The 23,766-nt window shown below is 37.9% G+C and overlaps 2 protein-coding genes across 4 annotated transcripts in view; one reads left to right on the forward strand and one right to left on the reverse strand.

The window, feature by feature from the left end:
- ncf4 (neutrophil cytosolic factor 4) overlaps positions 1-4,317 on the reverse strand; it is a 40,838-nt gene extending 36,521 nt beyond the window's left edge. The window contains exons 1-3 of the mRNA XM_042484668.1: positions 4,131-4,317; positions 3,172-3,256; positions 2,918-3,077 (exon numbers count right to left, since the gene is read on the reverse strand). Of these exons, the coding sequence (XP_042340602.1) occupies positions 2,918-3,077; positions 3,172-3,256; positions 4,131-4,162 (277 nt within the window). The 5' untranslated portion in view covers positions 4,163-4,317. The remainder of the gene's footprint in view (positions 1-2,917; positions 3,078-3,171; positions 3,257-4,130) is intronic.
- The window catches only part of pvalb7 (parvalbumin 7), a 50,212-nt gene extending 26,478 nt beyond the window's left edge, over positions 1-23,734 (forward strand). Inside the window, exons 2-8 of one of the 3 annotated variants that reach the window (XM_042484670.1) lie at positions 17,087-17,112; positions 18,744-18,802; positions 19,245-19,347; positions 21,593-21,661; positions 21,890-22,019; positions 22,846-22,955; positions 23,168-23,734. In XM_042484670.1, coding sequence (XP_042340604.1) covers positions 19,344-19,347; positions 21,593-21,661; positions 21,890-22,019; positions 22,846-22,955; positions 23,168-23,193 — 339 coding nt within the window. In that variant the 5' untranslated portion in view covers positions 17,087-17,112; positions 18,744-18,802; positions 19,245-19,343 and the 3' untranslated portion in view covers positions 23,194-23,734. The remainder of the gene's footprint in view (positions 1-17,086; positions 17,113-18,743; positions 18,803-19,244; positions 19,348-21,592; positions 21,662-21,889; positions 22,020-22,845; positions 22,956-23,167) is intronic. The other 2 variants (XM_042484669.1, XM_042484671.1) reach the window with 2 other exon arrangements.
- The last annotated feature ends 32 nt before the right edge of the window (positions 23,735-23,766 follow it).

The raw sequence follows: 23,766 nt of genomic DNA on the forward strand, positions 1-23,766 counted from the left end.
CCCTACAGTTTCTCTCTGATTTTCCCCTGCAGCAGTCATCTGCCCTTCTATCCATCTGCTCTTTTCTGACTATTCTCAATGTCAATCCCTGGATTATACCGATTTATTACATTCTTCTGATGTAAGGCCTTAAACTGACCTTGTACTCCTCAGTGTTGCTGTGATGACTGATGTCGATGCCGATTTTTTGACTTATAGCCTGATAAATGTGACACTTTGCTACGTAAATATCTAGAGATAAAGGTTTTATTCCAAAATGTTGTGAAGACATTTTGGGTTGCGAAATAACATCAAGTTCATTTGATTCAATGGAAGGCAGTTTGTAAAGATGCCAACATTTTGTGTTTCTGGGACTTTAATTACTCACTATTACAGATGTGCTGAGTTGATCCTAAGGATCATATCACATTAACATTAGCATCAGTATAAAACAGCAGCTACTCTTCCTTGGGTCTCTATTAATTTCATGCAATGACGGAGCAGGGACACAAAGAGACGTAAAAGACCCGAAAACACTGATCAATCAGAGCAGACTTGGCTTTTTTTCAACAGGGGCTTAAAGAGCCCCTAAAACTGAGTGTTTCAGACAGAGAGTGAATACAGGTATATTCATGCAGACAGTACAAGGAAAATTAAGTGTTTTTTTTAACAAAAAGTTTGTAAACATATTCTAGTAGAACCCCAAAATACAAGTATGAACCTGAAAATGGGCATGATACGGGACCTTTAAGGTAAATATAAGCATTGCATCAGACTCAATATTGGTAAATACCTGATATTAAATACCTCAGACCAGGAAAAAAAAGAAAAACTTGATCGGGAAATTCCTACTCATTATGCATTACAAAGTACCCTAAAATATTTTCATTTCTACTGAATAAACATTTTGAGAGTAGAAGTTATCTCACTGGGAAACTACAGCAGCATTTTCAGTACTCAATTTTACATTATTATGCAGCAACTTGTGACAAAAATATGCTGCCACTAATATGCTGCCACTATACCCTTGTGACTGGAGCGGAATTGGATTATGAAAAACCAAGTTTACACGAAACTGGGGCTAAATTGTCGTCAAATCTCTTAGGGCCACAACAGTAATTATTCTTTGCTACACCTTCTTAATTTAAAGTGCAACTGATGTGTTTTTAAACTCATCGAGTGAATCAAGTCACGCCTCGGTTCACTCTGAACACTTTGGGACAAAACAGGAGGTCCACAGATGTATATCTGACATATCAAATTGACACATGTAGCAGTTCACTATTTTCAGATGGCTTTCAGTTCCTCCGGCCACAGGATGAAAATACAGCCAGCTGTCACCTGAAACCCAGTATGCTCCTCTCCATATGCATGAAGCAGAATGAGTGTGCACTTGAAGGTGAAGGTTACAGAGTGACAAGGCAGAAAGGATGCAGTAAACTATAGAGTTCACTCTGCATTCAGTCAGCAGAAAAGCCCCGACACAGAAAAATCACTGTCATCACTGTGAAACTGAAAATTACAGTAGCGGGATGTTATTCTATAGATATAGATACATTCTCTACCCTGTTCTCACTAGACCAAAACAAAAAAGATTGATAATTCATTGATGTAAATAGGGTAAATACCACAACTGAACAAATCACTGTGCTTTTAGTGCATTTTATGTATTTATGAAATGTTGAAATCTGCATCTCCTGTCACAAATATTGCAAAAAATTAGATAAAAAACATTTGTTTTATTGTTTGTTGTTTCATAAAATTTGTGTTAAAGTAGCATTGGAATACTTTAGAGTTTTGGCAGCCTAACTGTCAATATGACCAAAATGCATCCCGCTTGTTGACCTGTCATCCCTCTCCATTCCCCGTGTCCAGACTCAGATTAAAAACCAATAAATTATTGAGAATTATTACATTTTGGTGTAACGATTCTATTTTAACAACTGTTAAAACACAAGCACAGTATTTGTACTGGTTTAATGACCAGGAATCTCACAAAGTGCAAATGATAAAGCATTTTAAATAATGCTATTTGCCCGTCACATCTGCATTGCAAGCAGAAATCTCATGCATTTGCAAAAAAAAAAACAAAAACAAAACTAATATCAGAGTTGGCTCTAGAGAGAGCAAAGATACAATATAGATAAATTTCACTTTCAGTTCAGTTTTTAATGCTATGGTTTCAGCAAAAAAGCACGTGTTTGGAAAGTACGAAGCATATGACGGGATAAACACGTCATCAAATTACACTGCATGCGTTGTATAAGAGTTTGTAAATGGATGTTTTGATATAGTTTTGCTGTTGTTAAATGCTGTACCCATTTAATCAGTAAATCAGTGTTCACTGTTCTCCATCGAGGCATGTGAGGAAAAGTTTTTTTCACAAATTCAAGTTAACGCAGCATAAGTGATTTACAAATGATGATTTTGTGGGTTAAGTATAATTGATTGGCCAACACAGAGAGCTGACAGATAACATCACATTGTGTTGCAACAGAATTTGAGCCAGGTTCAACTAATTTGCTACTAACTATTTTGCTTCATCAATCATCTCAATGAAATGAATACAGAGGTACCGTCTCTGAATAAGCTTTTATGGTTCTTGTCTCTGAATGTCTCTAATAAAACTATAAACATTACAATGGGGTCAAATCAGATGTATTTTGGTCCTTTGGTTCATGCTGATTCAAATGTTTCTCAGATATGTATTATATAGCTTTTGTTGTTGTTGATGTTGTTGTGTAGCCTGATAAACCCTTTAATTTGGATAAAGTCTGACAAGGCAGCTCAAGGCACAATTCATCTTTGCAGAAAAGCAATCTTACAGTATTGGAGGCCATAATTTGCCCGTTGAGGTGTGGGCCCCTGACAGACATGCATTTGAACAGTGTGAAATCTGACACCGCTGCAGTTATCAGCTGTGGACACAAACACTCACCTGGAAGAGTAGGCAGGATGCAGGTGTTGGGTCCGGGCTTCTCTGGGTCTTCTGGAGAGTACTTGGACTCGAGGATCTGGTGGAGGTTGAAAAACTCTCTGTACCTCCTGTAGATGAAATACTTACTCCCTCCTTTAGTCTTCACCTCGATCACAAACATCTGGGAGAGAAACGCAGAGAGAGAGGCTGATTTGTTGCTTTTTTTTTAAATCTAGACTCAATTAAAAGTTTGTGGAGATGTTTTTTAAACTTACATAGTAGTCAATGAAGCCTTTCTTCTCCTCGATATCAGCGATGTTGGCATTGATGGGGATGTTGTGCGGCAGCTGATCAAAGTCACTGAGCAAAAGAAATAATTTGGTTAGAATATTTAAGACGCTTAAGACCCCAATAGCCCCGAAATTCTATTTCATGAAGGTATTGCTACAGAAAAGTCCATTTATATTTAATTGTTTTTTTCCATTCATCTGATTTTACATGTTGGTTTTGAGAATATTAAATAAGCCCAGTAAATTTAAATTAACCCTCTGAAACCTGGACTGACATCACTTGTCATGTGCTACATTCAGATGCCTTCACAAGTATTTAAATCTGAGCAAACTGGTTTGCTTTCTTTTGAAAACATTGCTTCTTGGTACTTCTTGTTACTAGAATTGAAAAATCATATTTTAAAAAGCTATAGAAAAATGTCCTCAAAACTACTTATAGCTCTACCTCCTATAGCATATATATATATATATATATTTACAAATTATTGTTCATTTTCATTTTTTACGATGTTGTTCATTGCCTTTCCCCCATTTTTTTTCAAAGACAATCAAGCCCATTCACTGAGGTTTCAAAGGGTTAAAGTCAGACAGCTCAAAAGATCTGAGGCTACATATTTTTTAAATCTTTAATTCAAACTTAACATCTGTGACATTGGCAACACATTAAAAGATGTTTATGCAAAAAAAACACGCATTCATTCAACTTTTGCTCTGATAGAGAGCGAAAAAAAGAACTCAGACAGCCACAAAACTACAATATAAAGTCCACTTGTAGTTTCATTAACCTGTCTACGCAAGAATGAAAGCAAAAGTGAACAAGTGAAACCTAATAATTATGCAATACCATATCTATATCTAATAAGCAATAAATGCTTGTTTACACGTTAATGCTGATTTTATTATCAGTAATATAAGAGCTATAAAACTGCGCTATCAACACTCACCTCTCGTCTCGCAGCTGCTGCGGCAGCGACATGATGTTGCGCACACTTTGATCCGCAGACGGACGGAGAAACGCGTTTGCGGACTTCTCGCAAAAGTGTTTGTTGAAAACTGCAGTCACGCGCTGACCGACTGCGTGGAAAACTGTCTGCAGAGGCAACTGTGCGGAAACATGCAACAGGAAGCTAGAGTTCCTTAAACAAGAACAGAGGATGGTGCGTTTATTTGGACGCCCCGGTGTGCCGATTTCACGGCGGCAAGGGCGGGGAGTGTTTTAAAGTGGATGCAGGTGGCGCGTGCAGACGGCACGTTGGCCTATAATGTTAAATCAGCTGATGATCAAATACGTTGAGGGGCACAACTTGTAAGGACTCTGGCTGATGATGAGTAAAAATCATCAGGTATGACTTTGATAAAGGGTCAGTTCATCTAAATCACACACATACACACAAAATCTCTGTTTTGACCATTTTTGCTTGAAACACAGTAGACAGAAATTTAAAGATTCAGTTCACTCAAATAACACATAACACATTATTTCTCATTTAGGTCTAGCACTATAGTTTCAGATACTGGCCTCTGATTGATACTTCTCTTAACATTTAATCAGTGTATAGGTTCATTAATATAATGAGTCACCAGGACATAATTGTTTTAAAATTACATCTATTTATTTATTTATTCATTTATTTGAATGCACACAACACTGAAAGATTAAATTCATAAACCTTAAGAGCAAATGTAATTTTAAAACAATTATGTCCTGGTGACTCATTATATTAATGAACCTATACACTGATTAAATGTTAAGAGAAGTATCAATCAGAGGCCAGTATCTGAAACTATAGTGCTAGACCTAAATGAGAAATAATGTGTTATGTGTTATTTGAGTGAACTGAATCTTTAAATTTCTGTCTACTGTGTTGAACACAACCTGTGCAACTATCATCCAGCACTATTACACATAATCAACTATATTAGCACAACTGAATCACAAGAAAAAATGTCAGCGTTGTATATTTCTGCATATCACTGGTATGTTATATGTTTCAAAAATACCTGGTTCAATTTAGGCATAAAAATCACATGGTTATGGTTAGGAGGACATCATGTTGTGGATTAAAGCAAGCCTTAGTCTAAAGAAAAAACTGGAAACCCAGCAATGACTTGCTAAATCTTAACTGGTTTTGCTGTCAAACAGTGGTTTGCAGCTCGGCAGCCATCTATGTGACACACCATTCACTGTCTTTTCCTTCCAGTGCCATGCACAGACATTTTTGAGGACACATGTTCAAGTTAATAAAAAAAGGTCAACCCTTCCATAAGGCACATGTAAAAAAAAAAAAAAAGTGCACTTTCAAAGCATATCCTGCCGGGAGGTTTGTATGTGCTCGCCTTAAGGCCTTAGTACACTATGTGCATTTGTGCACGGTAACGAGCAGTGGAAATATCTGCACTTACATATGAACTGTCTAAAGAGCTATGCTACATGCACCTGGAAGGAGCATTTGTGGTCTTGCAGAATTAGAACCCAACTGCAGTTACGACACCCTTTTAATTAAGAATGATGACATGGCCAAATTAAAAGTATAAAATTAGAAAAAGAAGCAAAAGTCTTTCAAAAAGGGTACTTATTTAGTCAGGTGACAAAGGACAGGTACTTTACCACCTGAGGCCTATCCCATGCTTTGGACTAAGTCTGCTCATAAACTACATCGCTTTAGAAACGTTGATATACTTGTGAAACATGCAAATGTAACATAATCATGGTTTGCAGAGACATTAAATGCCAACATTTCTTCTTTCTTCTTAGCTGATTTGGACAGCTCATAACTGCTGTCTGTCCCTTCAGGTTGGATTCAGTCAGTCAGGCCTTTACATGGATACGTTCACAGTCTGTTTGCATCACTGTTGGTACAAGTGGCTATTTGTTTACTTGTCACACAGGCTGCATTTTGGTATAAGCAGCATGTGGCATAAGATTTGATATACCCTAAGTGAAATTGCTGGATGTTGTTTGCTTTTAAAAGGAGTCAAAACCATGTCTGTCTGGTACAAACTGGCAGCGTGCCAGTTTTGAACAGTTTCACAGGGATTGGCCACGGGTGTGTCATTTAAGGTATTAACAAAGAAGATGCTCAAATCCGCCCTCCTGTCACCTGTCATAATGCTTCTTTGTGCCCTGAAATGAAGTTTCTGGTGCATGCGTTTATGTTAGAATAGGTGAAGGTGAGCGCAGTCTCTGTATTCTCACCACTGGGTGTACGATCCCTTTTGGTAATGACACGCCAAACTCAACATGCTTCTTTACATTCAGCCATGTGGTGTGATTCACCCTGAAATAATAAACACAAGATGAGTTAAAGGAGCTGACAATTACAAAGTAGCTGTTTTTCCAAACCAAGTCACATAACATGCATCAAATCTATAATAAATGTTGTTTATCAACATATAGTGAACAGCATATTTCAGCTGTTAAAATAGGTGAAAAAATAATGCATATAAATGAGTTATTCAGATGATATTGCAAGTTATTTTTAATCTGTTTTTTTCAGTCTCCCCTTTATTTTAGAGGCCACTGTACCAAAATTACCAGCTGTAAATGAGTTATGAAAAACAGATTTAAAAATAGAAACCTTTGGGTCACCTCATGCCCTGAGAGTCCCCAAGCACGTCCATCACAGGAAATGACCTTTCACTGATTATTCTTACAGAGCTTCGGCAGTCTCCTGCAGAGTGTGTACCAGTGGTACCACACACACTGTCTTAAGCATCATTTAATCACTCCCACGTTCAGTTTGACTGATTAGTGTAAATACTGTGAACAAGCAAGACGGTTGTTGAGTATTGGCAGCTTCTCTCGGCCTCCCACACTGTATCACACAATGGTTCATTAACGTCACACAAGCCAATGGTTACATGTTTCCACCAAGGTCAGCTGTTATCACGATTTATCGCCAAGCAGAGTAAACATTAAGTACACAACATACTGTAGAGCATTTTACCCTATATGTAGTTACATACAGGAAGGGATGTTGCTGTTATTCAATTTTTTTTTTAATTTTCAGCACTCTCCCTCTGTCCTTGGACCCTCACACCGAGTGAGGAAAAATAATGCCCCCCGAAAAACCTTTACCAGGCAGCTGGGGGGGTACAATACTCTGAAAAATCCAGATATCTGTTACCTTTAACATTAATACCATGAGGAAAACTGACATTGAAAGCATTCAATTTAAAATGCTATTAAAGGATAAATATAACCAAGCAGAGTGACTTTAAACATTACCAATATTTTTTTTGACAACACTAGTGAGATATGAAGGATGTGTAACAGACAAATCAAACTAAAATAAACAGATGGAAAAGTAAAAGTCAGACTTACGGCGATAAAGTGAGCCGTCTTTTTTTTTTTTTTAAGAATCTAAAATGAATGAAAATATCTGAATGGTAGGTTCGACTAAGTTTCGCAGCTGCTCATAAAGATTAGTTTGCTCACGTTTTTCACCAGCTGTTGCACCAGCTACGTGTTAACTTCATTCATTTGAATATCGTACAGAAGTTACACTACGACTTTGTAAAAACAGTTTGCGCTACTCAAGTTAGTTGCAGCAACTTAGAGTTAAGATATCACTAAAAGTTCACAGCTTCCACAAACAGGTGAAAGACATTTTGTACTCAACTTTTGTCACAGAAAGATGAGAGAGACGACTGATAGAAGAGCCGAGAGAATTTTTTCCACTTCAAACTAAATTATTTCCGCCATGAGCAAACTGTGTCAGACAACATCTCCTTACATTTATGATGAGATTGACACTCTGCGCTGTACAGTGACAGTTACTTGGCACAAATGTGATTTGCATTCATTTGAGACAGGAATAACACCAACACTGGGAGGTTGTATCAATTAAGGCACTGAATTTGACAGTCTCACAGAGTCCTGTGACTGCTGTGACATGTTGACCTATGAACTGTTGAATTTCTTCTAACCCGAAACATGACCACACCTCCCAGCAGCAGAAACACGTAATAATAGTGGCGAGTCATACATCACCGCTTCTTGATGTGTTTTCAGGGTTAACCAGCTGGTGACAGCGATGCTGCTATAAATGAGATGTCACTCTTTGCAACAAAGCTGTTATAACGATCTATTTATGAAGTTGCAGTGTAAGTGGAGACGGTGCAACTACATGATAATTTTCAACAAAACAATCAGTTGGTGACGACTTCAGCATCTTTATAAGCTTTAAGATGTTTTTCTTCTGCTTTTGTATGGAAAGGTATAATTATATAATGAGCAGCTATATGATTATCAAAAATGCAAATGTGTTTGTTTACTAATTACTTAAATGAAAACACAAGGCTTTGGATATGAAAAAGCAATAAAAAAAAAAACTGGTCACAAAAAAAATCTGCTGCCATAACAGATTTTTTGGCCACTTGGTTGCAGCAGAGCAAGCTGTGAACACAGCACAAACACATGGAGGCAGAGTGGGTTGTCCACTTATTGCAAAGTTGTTTTTTTGATTCACGACTCGTGAAATTCTTTAACAAAAAGGCTCATCTTAAACTCTGGCCATAAATTGACAGTGCGAGGATGCTCAGAGAGGTTACACTGCAGTCTGTTTTACACCTGCAGCCCTTTTGCTCAGTACTGGACCAAATTGATGTTGTTCCCATTATTCACTGGGGAAATAGAGCTATGTTTGAAAAATACTGAAGATTAATTCATGATATATGTTTAATGGAATAGCATTTATAAATGTGTTCACATAGATATCCCCTTAAGTTTAATCCTGTTATCAGGCTCCTCACTGTTCAGGAGGTAATTTGCCTCCTCCACCCATTTAGTCAACTCTTTTCTTGAAGTGTGAGCTGACATTCTTCCTTTCTTCTCTCACTTCTTATCTCACCTGAGCCAGAAAGTACACATTCTCCAAATCACTACCTTTACATAAACACACACCATTAAAGGCAGTGTTGACCTCTCACCCTTATTTTCTTGTAAATAAAAACAGACAAAGACTGCTGATGGTTGAAATTAACCTGAGAGAGAAATAAGTGAAATAAAATCTGAAGTGATGAAAGTTTATAACACTAGATGTCAGCAAAGTTGTGTGGTTTGTGTAAGGGAGCAAGAGAGAGAGAGAGAGAGAGAGAGAGAGAGCAACTATGATTTATTGTCTAATCTGAGATGTGTCTTAAATGCTTGAGATTAAATGAAGGGCACTTGTTTTGGTTATAAATTGAATTAATGTGAATCTTTTTAATCACTCTTTGTGGCATCAGCTCTGCTTCAGACTCTCTGAAAACTGGCAATGAAGGGGAAGTGTTCATTCTGTATGTCAACACATCACGCGCAGTATCTACACTCAGCAAGCTGTTTGCTTGTGGTTGCAATTATGTGACTGTGGATAAGGTGTGCTGAAGGCGTTTTCCCTCTGCAATGTTCACTGGGATTTTTACCCGTGTTTGCACGAATGTTTCGGTCGTGACTTAGTCAACTTATTGGTGTGCAAACAGTAAAAATGTAGTCAAGTGCAAGAAAAGAGACACAGAAAGAGAGTGTGGGAGTGTGTATGAGGAGAGACTGTGTAGGTGTGAATATTTGCTTGTCTGTGAAACAAGAGTGTAAGTGTGTGTATGAAAAAAGAAAGCAATGGAGTGTAATGGAGTGCTATAGAGTGTGACGGTGCATAGAGGATAGTGTGTGTGTGTGTGTGTGTGTGTGTGTGTGTGTCACATATTGGCTCTATATCTATTTTCATGCAGCCTGAGATGGATCCTTTGAAACGCTGCTCATATAACAGACCATTGCCAGCCATGAATTGCAGAAACATTTTTCAAGGGTGTATTTATCTTCAAGGTCAGGCCAGCTGCTAGAGCCTGCTCTGCGTGTTTGTGTGCAAGAGAGAATTTGTGGATTGTGAATGTGTATATGTGTATATGTGTGAAAGAAGGTGTGTGTGTGTGTGTGTGTCAAACAGAGTGTACTGTGGCTTTGTTTGTATATAGTTTATGGGATGCTGGTCTTGGAATATAACTTTGAAACAGAAGTACACTGTGAAAAAGTCAGCTGATGACATACAATAAGCCATTAAGTTGACAGACAAATAGGTAGACACATATACGCACAGAGAGAAACAGAAGAAGTGAGATTGACAGAAAGTTTCAGCAAACACACGGCCCCTGTTTACCATTTTGACAGCTGGTTACCGTAGAGACATCATAAGGGAAGTAGAAAGACGAAGAGGTGACACAGGGCTAATCTAAACACTGAGACTTCATGTCAGAGTACAATGTCAATCTGTGACTATAATTCGGGAGGTACAACTTGAAAGTTTTATCAAATATCTGATATCCTCTGCTTCAAAAAACAACTTTTTAGTTTTGTTTTAAAAAGACAATAGCTTATAGCCCTTCTCTTCTGGTGTGAGCAGGTTATCTAAAAACGAGAAAACTAAAAATGGGCGAAAGTCTCCTTTCCCATTGCCAGTAGACCAGAGCTGTGTAGATGGCTCTGCAGCTGACGACTATGCCTTTCTGTGTGTATGTTTACTGTTTGGTTTTTTTTTTTTTGTTTTTTTCTCTAGTGCGTCATGTTCGACGTTACAGTTGGGCCAAAAATCGGGTTATCAAACAGTAGAAAGCAGCATAAAGGCCAGTGAAAATGTCACAATGATTACTTCTTTTTCTTACCTCTTACTTATTCTGACTCTCTTTCAAACTCATGCCAACAAATTTTGGAACAACGTTCGAGCACTCCTTGGAAGGAGATGGATGGTATTTTGTGGCAGCCTGTCACTGTATCATGCTAACAAAGGGCTAAAATAAGTGCATTCACCCAGATGTTGTATTTCTATTGCTGAAAATCAGCGCTGATTGGAGCCGGAAGTGATAAATACCTGTGACCACCTGACTACTGCAGAGTCAACTGACCAAGGAGTAAATATTGATTGTCGTCTTATCCATTAAATAAAAAGGACATATGTTAGCAGGTATTAGTAGGTCTCTTGTATAGTGGGAAAGGGGCTTTATAGAGAAGCATGGTTGTTATTGTAAGACAGTGATCCCGAAATGATTAAGTGAGAGAGATTCTTTACAACAGTGAACAAATTCACTCGTAGTTGAGGAATTGATGACAGAGAGAAGAAAACTGCAACAAAGGAAAAGGATTTGTTGCTATTGGTAACCTGAGATGCTTAGTGTAAATTAAAAAGAGCATTTCATTATGTATGTTCTTCGACTCCTGTGTCCAGTTGTCTAACTAACAGTAGTAGAGCTTGGGAGGATTTTGGTCTTATTGTATGAAGCACTTTGTGTTATAGTTCCTTTGTATGAAAAGTACTATACAAATAAAGTCTGATTTATTGATTGATTTTACACAACAACAAACAAGATGATGGTGGAGGAGGTTGTAATAATGTGCTTTTTAACGGAGGCAGCGTTGAGCGTTGGAGGCAATTAAATACATCTTTTCACTATAGTATTGATTTGTTCCATCCATTTTTAAATTTTTAAATGTCCACAGTCGTATCTCACTTGAACTTTGCTACACTGCCCCCATAATTCTCAGTGATACTGTTGAGTTTCATTCGCATCTGTAAGCTTTCCGAAAATGCACACAAACATGGATGACATTAACACAGAGTACAGACAGAAGGCTCCGTCCATCTCCATATCTACCGATGAGCATAAATTAAAAAAAGAAATAAAATTATGTTCAAATACATGAAATTTTAATTTTCTTCCTGTAGAGATAATGCTATTCACCCACTGTCCCTAAACATAGTAGAAACTAAACAATCAGCATGACTAACTGGAATCTACCGAGGAAATGTGGAAGATCTGGTGTCTCATTACTTAACATGTTGGCTGTGTAACAAGCCAAACTCCCAACAACTTGGTGCATTCCTTTTAAAACTCACCATCTCCCACGCACGCCCACACACACCAGCCGTAATATTAGCACTAAATATACCACCGTAACCAGTGCCTGCAGTGCAGTCATGCACATTTGGCAAAAAGAGGGGCTTCCTTCTCCCACTCCTCTGTTCATGTTGGCCTGAACTGAGCTTGTGGGGTTTTGAGGGGTGCTGCAGTCAAGTCACCAACCCAAATGAGTACAAACTGATGACTGCAAACTCATTAATGTCACATTGCTAATTACTGAACAGCAGAAGCAATAAATTATTACTCAATACAACATGCAGCTCTGTCAAAGGTTAACAACTCCAAAGCCTCCACTCCCACACATTACATCTATTTTTACATTTCTTTCTGTATCTGACCGCAGCATTGGTCCTGTCCTGACAGCGAAGCTGCCGCCCAGCTGGCACCAAATATCAATACGATATGACAAAGACGCTGGACTCATAGGTCAGACAGATGTAAAATTTGGGTTGCAATGAAAATCTGGTTGACAATATTTTAAATGTTTAACATTAGAATTTCACATGTAGGTTAACATTACAAATGTTGTGTTTTGTTCTCCATACCTTAAAATTAATGCATGACACATCCAAAATACATTAGATTTTTGTTACTTTACAACACAAATTAAACCAAGAAAATTTCATTGCATCCATTGTCAGTATTCTACGTCAAATTGAAGTTGATATTGGGAATTTTCCTGACACTAAATTTTGCTCACCTGACATCACAACCTAATTAAACTGAGCCAAGTTCACACACCGAGCAACTCTGAACAAAATCAGTCGACTCCAGAATGTTGTCAGCCAGCTAAGAACACACAACATGTAAATAGGACAAGTTTGGAGTTACCACAAAAAAGCAAAGATGCCAGCCTGCAAAATGCCAGAGTGACATATCATTAGACATTTAAAAGTAAAGTGATTTGATTAACATGATATGATTCATGCTTAAACAAAAACATATTTGCATGCCACATAACGCTGCTTTATCAAAATCATCTGCTCTCAGATTCTAGAGCAAAAAGGAAGAGGTGTAACTCCCAAACGCAGCTGTTTCATTGTTCCCTCAACAGCTGTGTTGTAAAAAATATTTTTTAGGTTTGTATGCATGCTTATACTATGCTTATACTTAATAACCAATATGACAAGGTACGTCAAGGCCTTAAGAGTCTTTACTGTACAAGCAGACGTGATATTCTAACACATAACAGTAAGTACAGTAAGTGGGTGCCACAATGGTTATTTTTAGGGTCAGTGTCTACTAATCTTTGGGTGAGTAGACAAGGGATACCCTAGTTATATCACTACCATACATAATCACATACATACACACACACACTCACATACACAGCTGCAGCTTGTATCGACCCCCGCCATGATTTAATGCACCACCTGTCCCTGAATAGCAGGTTGGTCATTAAAACACATTTAAATTCTTCTCTGTCTCTTTCTCTGTACGTCACCTCATTTCCCCCTTCTGTTTTCAGTTTGATCTGTGGAGCATTCTGTATATCTAATATCATTTTTTTAGGGCTGGGTGATATGGCTGAAGAAGGAAATTGAATCATTTGTGAGTTATATTGTGATACATGATATTACATATATCAAAATACAAAATTATTCAATAAACGACTGTTTCAATAAAATTTTATAAAGTAGTTATTGTCATATAACGATGTTAAATAGAGTGCAGTCATAATACATATAAATAAAGTACAGTCATGATAAAATACTGTTACAATAAATTAAAATAAATAGCTTTTATATTTAAGCTAAATAAAGTACTGTTATAATAAAATGAAATACAATACTGTTAAAAACAAAGTTATATAAAGTTTTGTATAATTAAAAAATTAAAAGCATAGCTTATTTTGAAGCAATCGGCTACGAAATTTTTGCTGTGTGAATTTTTGGTTTAACAGTTGAAGTTTAGCTGTAAGTTAAACTGTTACTGCAGCGCCTTAAACATCACACTTTATTTACTATGAGCTGAAAACAAACTGAACTGCTCTCAAATTTGTGTATTAATATCATTTGATACCCCACTACTACAATTATTGCCCGTATTGTATGTATCCGTCCAAATCTGCATTGTCTCCTTTTCCATTTGAGTTAATAAACACTATGGTATGGATGCTTAAAATCATGAGTACAAAAACATTAAAGATTTTTTAGATTCTCTCTGTCCTGTCCACCCTACACTTTGTTTGTTCTGTTCTTTAGTTTTAACATTGTCACCCCTTTATTATCCTCATTACTCCTCTCCAGTCTCGTCCTTGACAAACTCTTGGCCTGCCTCTCCTCGTTTAGTGCCTTATTTACATTAACCCATCCATATTTATGTCTGCATCTCTCCTTTTTCCTCACCTGACCCTTTCTCCCCACAACAAATCCCTCCAGTGTGTTGTCCTCACCGCACTGCCCCGCCCCTCTCTTGTCCCTCTACAATGCTAAAAGGTGCTGATGAGGGGTAATTCAACAGAGAGGAGAACATTAAGAGATTCTCAGGACAGGACACTGAGGGAACAGAGGGTCAGCACAGGACATCAAGAGACAGAGACAGACAAGTATTGTTTATGTATAAGGCTGTTGAGCAACACAGCTCCAAGACTGCAGGACAAGTACATGATCTTTGAGAAGCAGTTGACCCTAAAGCCACAATTATATGTTTTTTTATGCGTTTCCAATGAATGTGTAAAACATTTTGTTGCTTTATGTTTCAGTATTCAGTTTTATGTTATGAAAATGCTGTGGTCAAAGGACGGCTAGGTTTAGGCACAAAAACCACTTGGTTAGAGTTATGTGAACATTTTTTCTTTGGTGCCTAGAGTTAGCTGGAAATGTTCCAAACTCTCATTAAAAAATACTTGCTTTTGTTGATCCCAAACAGTAGTCTGCTGCTGTCTACAACTGGTTCTCATACATTCAGTTACCATAAATGAATTCCTCTTTTAGCCCTGATTGGCAAAGAGGAAGGAGATGGTCTATATCACTCAACAAAAGAAAAGCAAAATGAGATGAGAAGAGGAGAGGAAGAGGAGTCACACAGGCTGCTGGGATCCCAACAGAATAGAGACTGATAAGTGATAAAGAAGATACGGACGCCGAGAAAGAGGAGCAAAGTTGTTGTCTGATATGGAGAGAGGCAAATGGAAGGGGGCGAGATGTGAAGGAGACATTAGGAAAGTAATGGACAGTTTGAGCAAAAGAAATGAAATGAGAGATACTGGGAGAAAGGAAATGAAGAGTAGAAGTTGTTGGGGTAAAAGAGAGAAATGCGAAAATGAAACTTACACAGGCATAGCTTTCCTTCAGGGGGATCAAAAACGTAGTCTTTGCAGTTAAAGTACCTTGCCCTCTGAGGTTGTTCAGGTTCAAGTTCAGAACATTCCTGAGTAAGAAATGTTAAAGGATGATTTGTAAAGCTGCAACAGTTTTTTTTGACCACTTGGGGTCAGAACTCCACAACAAGATAAAAACCATATTTTAGTTTAATGGCTTTGTACACTTGGAGCTGTAAAAGATGCTCAAAGACTTTAGAGGCTGATATGAACTGCAGTGTTGGTACGGTCGAATAGATTCTTACTTATGAAGCGTTACTCAGTCCTACACGACTCCTGCTCAAGTGAATGAACTATTTGGCCCGCATTCTTTAGCTCGCTCATATGTCAAATATGCCAAATTTATTGTCTGTCCCTCACTCTCGTCTAAAGACCCGTGGTGATTGAGTTTTTGAGGCCATAGCACCTAAACTCTGGATTGCTCCGCCTGCACCCATTCGGTCTGTCAACACTGTGGTTTCTTTTAAAGTCAGCTAAAGACAAAGCTGTTTAGAGTGGCATTTGGGTAACTTGTATGCACTAGCTTTTTCATTTTCTTAATATTATGTGTATTCTTTTTGTGTATTCTGATTTTTTCAATATGTATTGTGTAAACTACTAAAAACTATTGAGATCACTTCATGCTCTCTTTTTTTCAAAAATGTCTCACTTCACCCTTCATCCTCTCTTTCCAAGCTGTAGAAAATGATACATCCACTTTTTTTTTGTTTGTTTGTTTGTTTTTTAATGATTCCCATATATAATCTGTGTTACTAACTGGAAGATTTCTTGAACAAGACTGCAAAAACAGCACAGCACTGTCAGACTGCAAATTCAATATTTCCCCCTAGGGCTGGGCGATATGACACTAAAATAATATCACAATATTTTAAGGTTATATCGCGATACACTATTTATTCCTCTATATTTGAAATCTCCTCAAAACTATTGTAAACTACTAAAATGCATAATCATTAAATGAACTACAGTTATAAATTCAGTAGCTACTGCCATAAATTAAATAACAGATAAATTGCTGTTATAATAAAGTTTAATAAAATGCTGTTATAATGTTAAATAAAGTTAAGTATCCACTGTTTTGGTGCCGTGCATTGTGTAGTCGCAAAGCATTACCAAATGATGTAAACAAAATAAACAATATAGCAAGATATGAAAAAATTGATGTTTTTTATCGTCAGATAATAAATTTCACCTTATCGCATAAACCCCCATCTTTGAACTTTTTTTTCAAAATATTGGCAACTCTGACAGTGAAAAGACCAATCATTTATAACAAGATTACAGAATAAATCAAATTAGATAATAGTATGTGTGAAATATATGTGTAAAAACAAAAGAGAGTCATGCAGGGAAAGAGAAAAGACCTGTGTGGATGAAAGGTCTGAGGGACAGTCAGATAAGGTGGTATTATTAATAGGTCTGTGTGTGATTTGTTCGTGCTGCAGAGAAAGCGATCGCACTCAAGGGCCAGCGGTGTGTGTGTCATGTCTTGAGAGCCACCCCGCCTTTCTCAAAATAGAGAGAATACTGAGCGGAGGGGATGTGGTGGGTGAGGGGGGTATGTGGGGTAATTGTATATTTCGTTTGGAGGCAGCTATAAAAGTGTTATAGTGTCCTCCCTCCCAATTTTCTTACCTTCATCTCCAACCCTTGTCTCTTCTCTCTCCATCACCTCTCTCCTCTCAGGTGAACTCATCCACCCCTTCATCCAGGTAAGAGATAACACAAATATTAATGTTGTAGCAGAGACAATAGACACACAATAGACACACAATAGAAATAAGGGGTGCTTTGGTCATTGGCAACAATGAGATGCCGAGGGCTATTGTGACCAGACAAATGAAATACGATGATTGCTGACGTTATCTGTGATAAGATGATATGCTGCAACTGAATGAAATGCCTTCGCTAGCTGTATGAATAATTAAGCGGGACTGAAACACGATAATAAAATATTTTGTAGCTGTGGAGTGTGAAGCAGGGGTGCTTCAGGATGAAATGCTCTGCTTGAAACCAAACTGACTCTGAAAATCTTTCTGAGGCATCATGGATGTAAGTTCACATTATGAAAAACATGAGATGGATAAAAGTGTTATTAATAAACATGTATATGACTAAAAACATATCTTTCATTCCCAATAATTTTAATCATAAAGGGACACTGTTTTGGTGTGAGTTGCAGAGTGTTGGAGACATCGACTGGCTTGTGTTTTTTTATTTTCTTTTTGTAAATTTATTTTATCTTAGTTTGGTGCTTTGAGCACACAACCCTTGTGCCATCTAGTTCCACTATATTGGAGAGAAAGCAGAAGTCTTTACAGTTAACACTCTGCAACTCACAACAAAACAATCTAGACTGATAAATGGCACTATAAAAAAGAGGAAACATTGAATTTTCTTTTTTTTTTTTGGTGTGGGGGGGGTGGGGGGGGGCCTGTCCCTGTAAAGAAAGCAATGAAAACTCATGTAAATGCAGCATCAGAGTTGTGAATAGTGAAAGTTAAATATTCTTCTGCTACTAGTGAAAAGTGTTTCCACCTTTCTGTGTGGCCATTCTAAACGTTTAAAAGCACTTGTTGTAAGAGTATAATCTGGCCCTTAGCATCTAAAAACATACAGCGGTTTTTTTGAGGAATTACTTTTCTAAAAGTATGCTTGGTTTGATGTTGATCTTTCACATCTTGCATGCCGCAATGTGTTGCTTCATTTTCGATTTCTTCTCTGCAGTAGCATGTATCAAATGAATGGTAATGTTAGGAGCAGGTGTTGGTCTAATGGTTGCTTTGTTGGCTCATGTGTCACCCTGAACAGGTGTTTATGCACAGTGCCATGGCACAGTAGCCACAGTGCTAAGTACAGTAGTTAACAGTAATGCATATTCTAGACGTTCATCATTGTTATTTTTACTGGCCCCTTCTCGAAAAAGGGGGGCCTAGACGCTTAATGACACATAAAATATTCGTTATAAATAAAACATTTGCTGTGCTATGACACACTGCTGATTATATTGTCACGAATTTCAGTCTTCCAGCTTGCAGAGATCATTTGTGCTGCAGGCTGGTGTAGCTTAGTTCTCATTAAATGTTGACCTGCTCTTTGAATTATTAAACTCGTTCTATGGGGAAAAAAAGCTGTGAATGAAGAGCTGAAGGTTGATATTAACATGTGATTTTTGTTGTTCATTCATGTGACACTCACAGAAAAGAACTAACTTTTAATCTCCAATGAAAGTCATTTGATGATGCTATGGTGTTAAAATATAACCTCTGTTATCCATCACAGCGGTCGTATTTGTTCGCTGCAGGACAGATCGTGTCTGCATTGTAATTTTTAACATTTCCAGCTTCCCAGGAGGAAAAAGGAACAAGCTCAAGGACACCCAGGACTCGGTTGCTGCAAAGGGTGATGAAAGCTTTGGCCTTTTGATCACAGGACACTTTCTCCCACTACAGCAATTATCTGCTAACCTCAAAGCTAAAGCTGTTGTGAAAGAACCTGTGAACTACACACTTTAAATTTGGCTGAACAAATGCTGTCTGACAGACCAGAACTCTGTCAAGGTTTGCACTTTTTTGATAAAAGATTCAATTATGCAACTAAACAGCTTTTCAAAAAACAACCTGAGACACCCTAAGCTGGTGACTTCAAGGATTTCTAATTGGAAGACATTATCTCATAGATAGAAGAAAGTTTGGACATCTCAAAACCACAAACGGATGATGACTAATTGGCTTTTTGCTGCCAAAGATGTAGACACATAACAGGTGGAAAGAAAGTTCTATATTGTACAGGAAGGAAGAGGATGATTGTGTATCTCTGTCTTGCTCTGTTTTTATTTTGTCAGGGAGGGTAAAACATTTTGTCGGGGTCAAGACAGTGCAACCTGCAGAGGGACTATCAAAACTTCTCCGCTGGGGGCTCTGCATATCCTCACCAAGGCACTATGTGTAAGATAACATACACAAGGGAGCGCAGTTCTCTTATAGGCACAAACACACTGATCAAACATTTGTCTTGTCAACTCAACACTTGTTGCCAGTGATCTAAACAAGTAAACAAAACCCCCAAAAGCCTTCAGCTCAGGTCTGACACCCACTGGTGTCGACATTGTACTGCAGTGTACTGCAACTGAGTACTCTGGGGAAACACGACTTAGCAGATCATTTACACTCTTTCTTTAGTGATATTTAGCATTACACTCAAGCTGCACACATAGCCCAGACTTTCACTGTGAGCACTGTGTCCCGTCTGCGTCAGGTGGGTCAATGTCTGTGTCCCCCTACTGTCTAAAGACCAAAATAGACTCTTTCACTCTGGACTCAAAAAACCTTTTCATCCTCTTTCAAATCATATTATCTGATTCATAATGGCACCACAACTTTACAGGATATTGTGCATTTCATTTTGCACCACTGGCACTGTGTCTACCCCCACATGTATATAAGTCCTGTATATTGTTCTAAAGTGTTGTATATGTCTTGCGTTATTATTATTGCATTATTAAAATACTCTAGATCTATCTATTTACTGAACATTTGAATTGGAAAGGTTCAGGGTTAAATGTCCTCGCACATCTATTTCAAACAGTGTGCAGTAGAGGGACAAGTAGGACACAATTTGCAAACGGTCTAACTTTAACTTTAAGAATTTATCGGGCCTTTCAGTTCATCTAACAAACAGACTGCAAGCACACTGTTTGCCTGATGAAGATTGCAATAAATTAGTTTCTTTTGCAACTTAGACAGTGCGGGGGAGTTTCTCTGAAATTTGGGTTAAGTGTCCTGACATCTCATGTCTTCCATCTATAATACAACGCATAATTGACACGGAGTATAAATATGAATAAAAATAAGTAAAATGTCCACATAATAACAATTTAAAGCAACATTATGCAACTCCCAAGGCTTCAAATACTGATGCCTTTGGATGATGGTCACACCAAAGCACCAATCCAAAACTCAACAATCAACTAAAAGTTGCATAATGTTGCTTTCAGCTAAGTGTTAGCTAAGTGTTTACACCAATTTACACCATACAAACTGTGTACTCAGGAGTTAAGGTTTTGCATACATTTGGTGATAATTGGTGGATATTTTGATGAGAAAAATTCTCAGTAAGCACACCACAATTTGCATATCATTAATTTTAGTTTGACTGTATTGTATTGTATTGTGTTGATTGTTGTTTTTATTGCACTTTTCCTGTTTTCTTCTTGACCTTTTGTTCCTTTTTGCCTTGGATTTTAAATTATACATTTGTTATACTTTATGATGTAGTATTTACTTGTGTGGACTCCAGGGAGAGTAGTTGCAACCCTGGTAGTGGCTAATGGGGATCCAAATACATAAATAATGAATAAATTTGATGCCATCAATGTCTGTGGGATGTTATTGTTTTATATGTTTTTCATTTCTGTAAAAGTCCATGTCATAATGTTGCAATGTCTTATACTGAATAGGTCCAGTCAACTGTTCACTGAATTTCCAAAACACTGCATTTTGCTGTTTGTAAATCAGAGGGACATGACAGTAACAACCCAACAAGTGGTGCAATCCTCCACTCAAATGTGCAACTGCTAGTGTCTTGTGTTAATTAGACACTGTATCTGTCCAACAGGGGATGCAAGATCAAAAAACCAAGATCAAAGACGTGATTAAATTTAGTTTTAGAAGAACAGTCAAATAATTCACATGAATAAAGAAGTAAATGTGCTTGTGTGTACATATCTGTTGAGTATAATGTGGTTGTGTGTGTCTGTGATTTAGTTATATGTATTGTGTATGCTAGACTGTATTTATGCCCACATCTTAAATTCTAAACCACGGCCGTGGATCGTCTCCCGTTGTGCCAAGTTCCTCTGAGGCCATCTTTTGAATGCCTGAATGTAATTCTACCAGGTCCGCCAGGGTCACAATCCTCTTCGTGTATATTTGTGTATGTCATCTCCAAACAACAGACTATGTTATATATTACTTTACATCTAGTCCTTAAGTATCTCTTGGCCAGACATTTAGCCTACTTCCACAGACACCTGCATACACAATGTTAACAGTTTTAGCTTTTGTTCTAAATCTTAAACTCTTGTGCTCCCATTTTGGCTGACGTCCTCACTTAAATCTTTGAAATATTTTTTTATTTCTTACCTGTCATATGCTCTCTGCCCCTCTTGTCTCTCTCTGTCCATCTATCCAGCTGGCAAAATGTCGATGACAGATCTGTTGAAAGCTGAGGAGATCAAGAAAGCTCTTGAAGCCTTTGCAGGTCTGTAACAGTTGTGGAGTCGACATGGTTTTCTCAGCAGAGACAGGCCTGCAAAGTTTGAGAAGTTAGCTTTGGATACTGAAACAGCAAATCCACATATTTTTATCTTTTCAAACTGCAGAAAACTACGTCTGTACGTGTGCAAAACATTTTAAACTGGATAATGTAAAGGCAGAATTTTACAAGCTGTTTGATGGTTGTCTGTACCTTCTGTTTTGCCTTTTGTAGGAGAAACATTCGACCCTAAAAAGTTCTTTGAAATGGTGGGAATGAGGGCCATGTCAGCTGAAAACGTCAAGAAGGTCTTCAAGGTTCTGGATGTGGACGGTAGCGGCTTCATAGAGGAGGAGGAGCTCAAGTGAGAAAGTCACACAGACACAATAACATAAAAATACATAGTATTAGCAGTGACCTGTCAGTGTGTTTCCATAGGCTTTTTAGGCTACAAACTTAGGTGTTTTGTTGCAACCTGTTGCTTTATCTCCATCAGCTTTTTAGGCTCCAAACTTAGGTGGTTTGTAGCAATACTTTGGTGTGTTTCGGTCAATGTTTTTAAGATTCCAATCTTAGGTGTTTTGTAGCAACTTGTCTCTTTCAGACAGGTTTTTACGACTCCAAACTTAGGTGTCTTGTAGCGACCTGTCTGTGTATTTTTCTTGGCATTTTAGATTCCAATCTCAGGTGTTTTGTAACAACCTGTAGCTGTATTTCCATTTGTGCATTTGGCTCCAAACATAAGTGATTTTTAGGAATCCGTTGGTGTGTATCATTCAGCTTTTTAGGCTCCAAACATTGGTTATTTGTAGTGACACATCGGTATGTTTCCATCTGCTTTTTAGGCTCCAAACTGTGGTTGTTTTGTAGGACCTCTTGGTGGGAATAATGTCACAGACAGCAGGTGTTTTTTCTGAGACATTGCTGCTTTTAATGCTGGGATTGTGCCCTCAAAACTGGCTACTTTAAGCCCAAACATGATCTTTTCCTAACTGTTGCCAAGTTATTTGTGTGTGTGTGTCATCACACATTAGCTATAGTATTATTTCAGAGTTCACTGTATCCACTAAATGTAATGCACGGTGGAATGCCAACATTCTCCTTTAGTTTCACAAAAAGGAGACTGGGCCTGGTTGCAAAAGGTTCATGAACAGCTTTACTTTTTCTTCCACATCCTGTACTTCCCTTAGGTTTGTACTGAAGGGCTTTTCCGCAGAGGGCAGAGATCTGACTGACTCTGAGACATCAGCATTCCTCAAAGCCGCAGACAAAGATGGCGACGGCAAGATCGGCATTGATGGTGAGAAAACGGAGGAATATTGCAAAGAGTAAAAAGTTCTAAATATCATTAAATATGATCGTGTTATAAAATATTATATTATAAATAAAAATTACAGTAGAAAGTAAAGGAGGTAGAGGGTGATTAGTGTGCAGGTTAGAATGTAGGCTAAGATGCAGATCACTGAAGTTTATCTTTATATTAACGTAAATGTTTTTATTTGTCTTTTTCAGAGTTTGAGGCCTTGGTGCATGAGTAGGGGATAGCTGAACACCCCCCTTTTTCTTCCTCCTCCTCTTCGTCCCTGCATTCATGTTTTGTACCTGCCACCTTCAAACTCCTCTCACCTTCGTCGGGACCCCACACATGGAGTCAGACCAGGCCTGCTCTCTACAAAACCCTGCAGAAGCAGGCCACCAGGGAGTTATCTTGAGGAGAAACATAAAGGCATAGCGAGAACCAGTTTCATTTTTTTCATTTTTATATATATTTAATCGCACATGCTGTATGGGTTTCTGAATCATTCTTAATGATTTCATGAAGATAGTTTGTGGTCTCAAAACAGATGGTGGTACTTTAGTGCTGTAGATGGTGTAGATGTTATGAAGACTTCTTAAATCTTAATTTCCTTCCTTTGTGTATTTCAGGTTGTGCATTTTGTCCGATTGGTTTTACTTCTAGATGTTCACATCTCAGTGCACTTTCCTCCCACTCCTTTTCCTCATCCACCTTCCTTCACCTCACCTCCTCTCCTCTCTCCCCTCCTCCTCCACACTCCCTGCCTCCGATCAGATGATGTAGTGAATAAAATGATATATAAGGAGAGCTGTGA

This window comes from Plectropomus leopardus, chromosome 4 (genome assembly GCF_008729295.1).
Source record: "Plectropomus leopardus isolate mb chromosome 4, YSFRI_Pleo_2.0, whole genome shotgun sequence".
Classification (NCBI taxonomy): Eukaryota; Metazoa; Chordata; class Actinopteri; order Perciformes; family Serranidae; genus Plectropomus; species Plectropomus leopardus.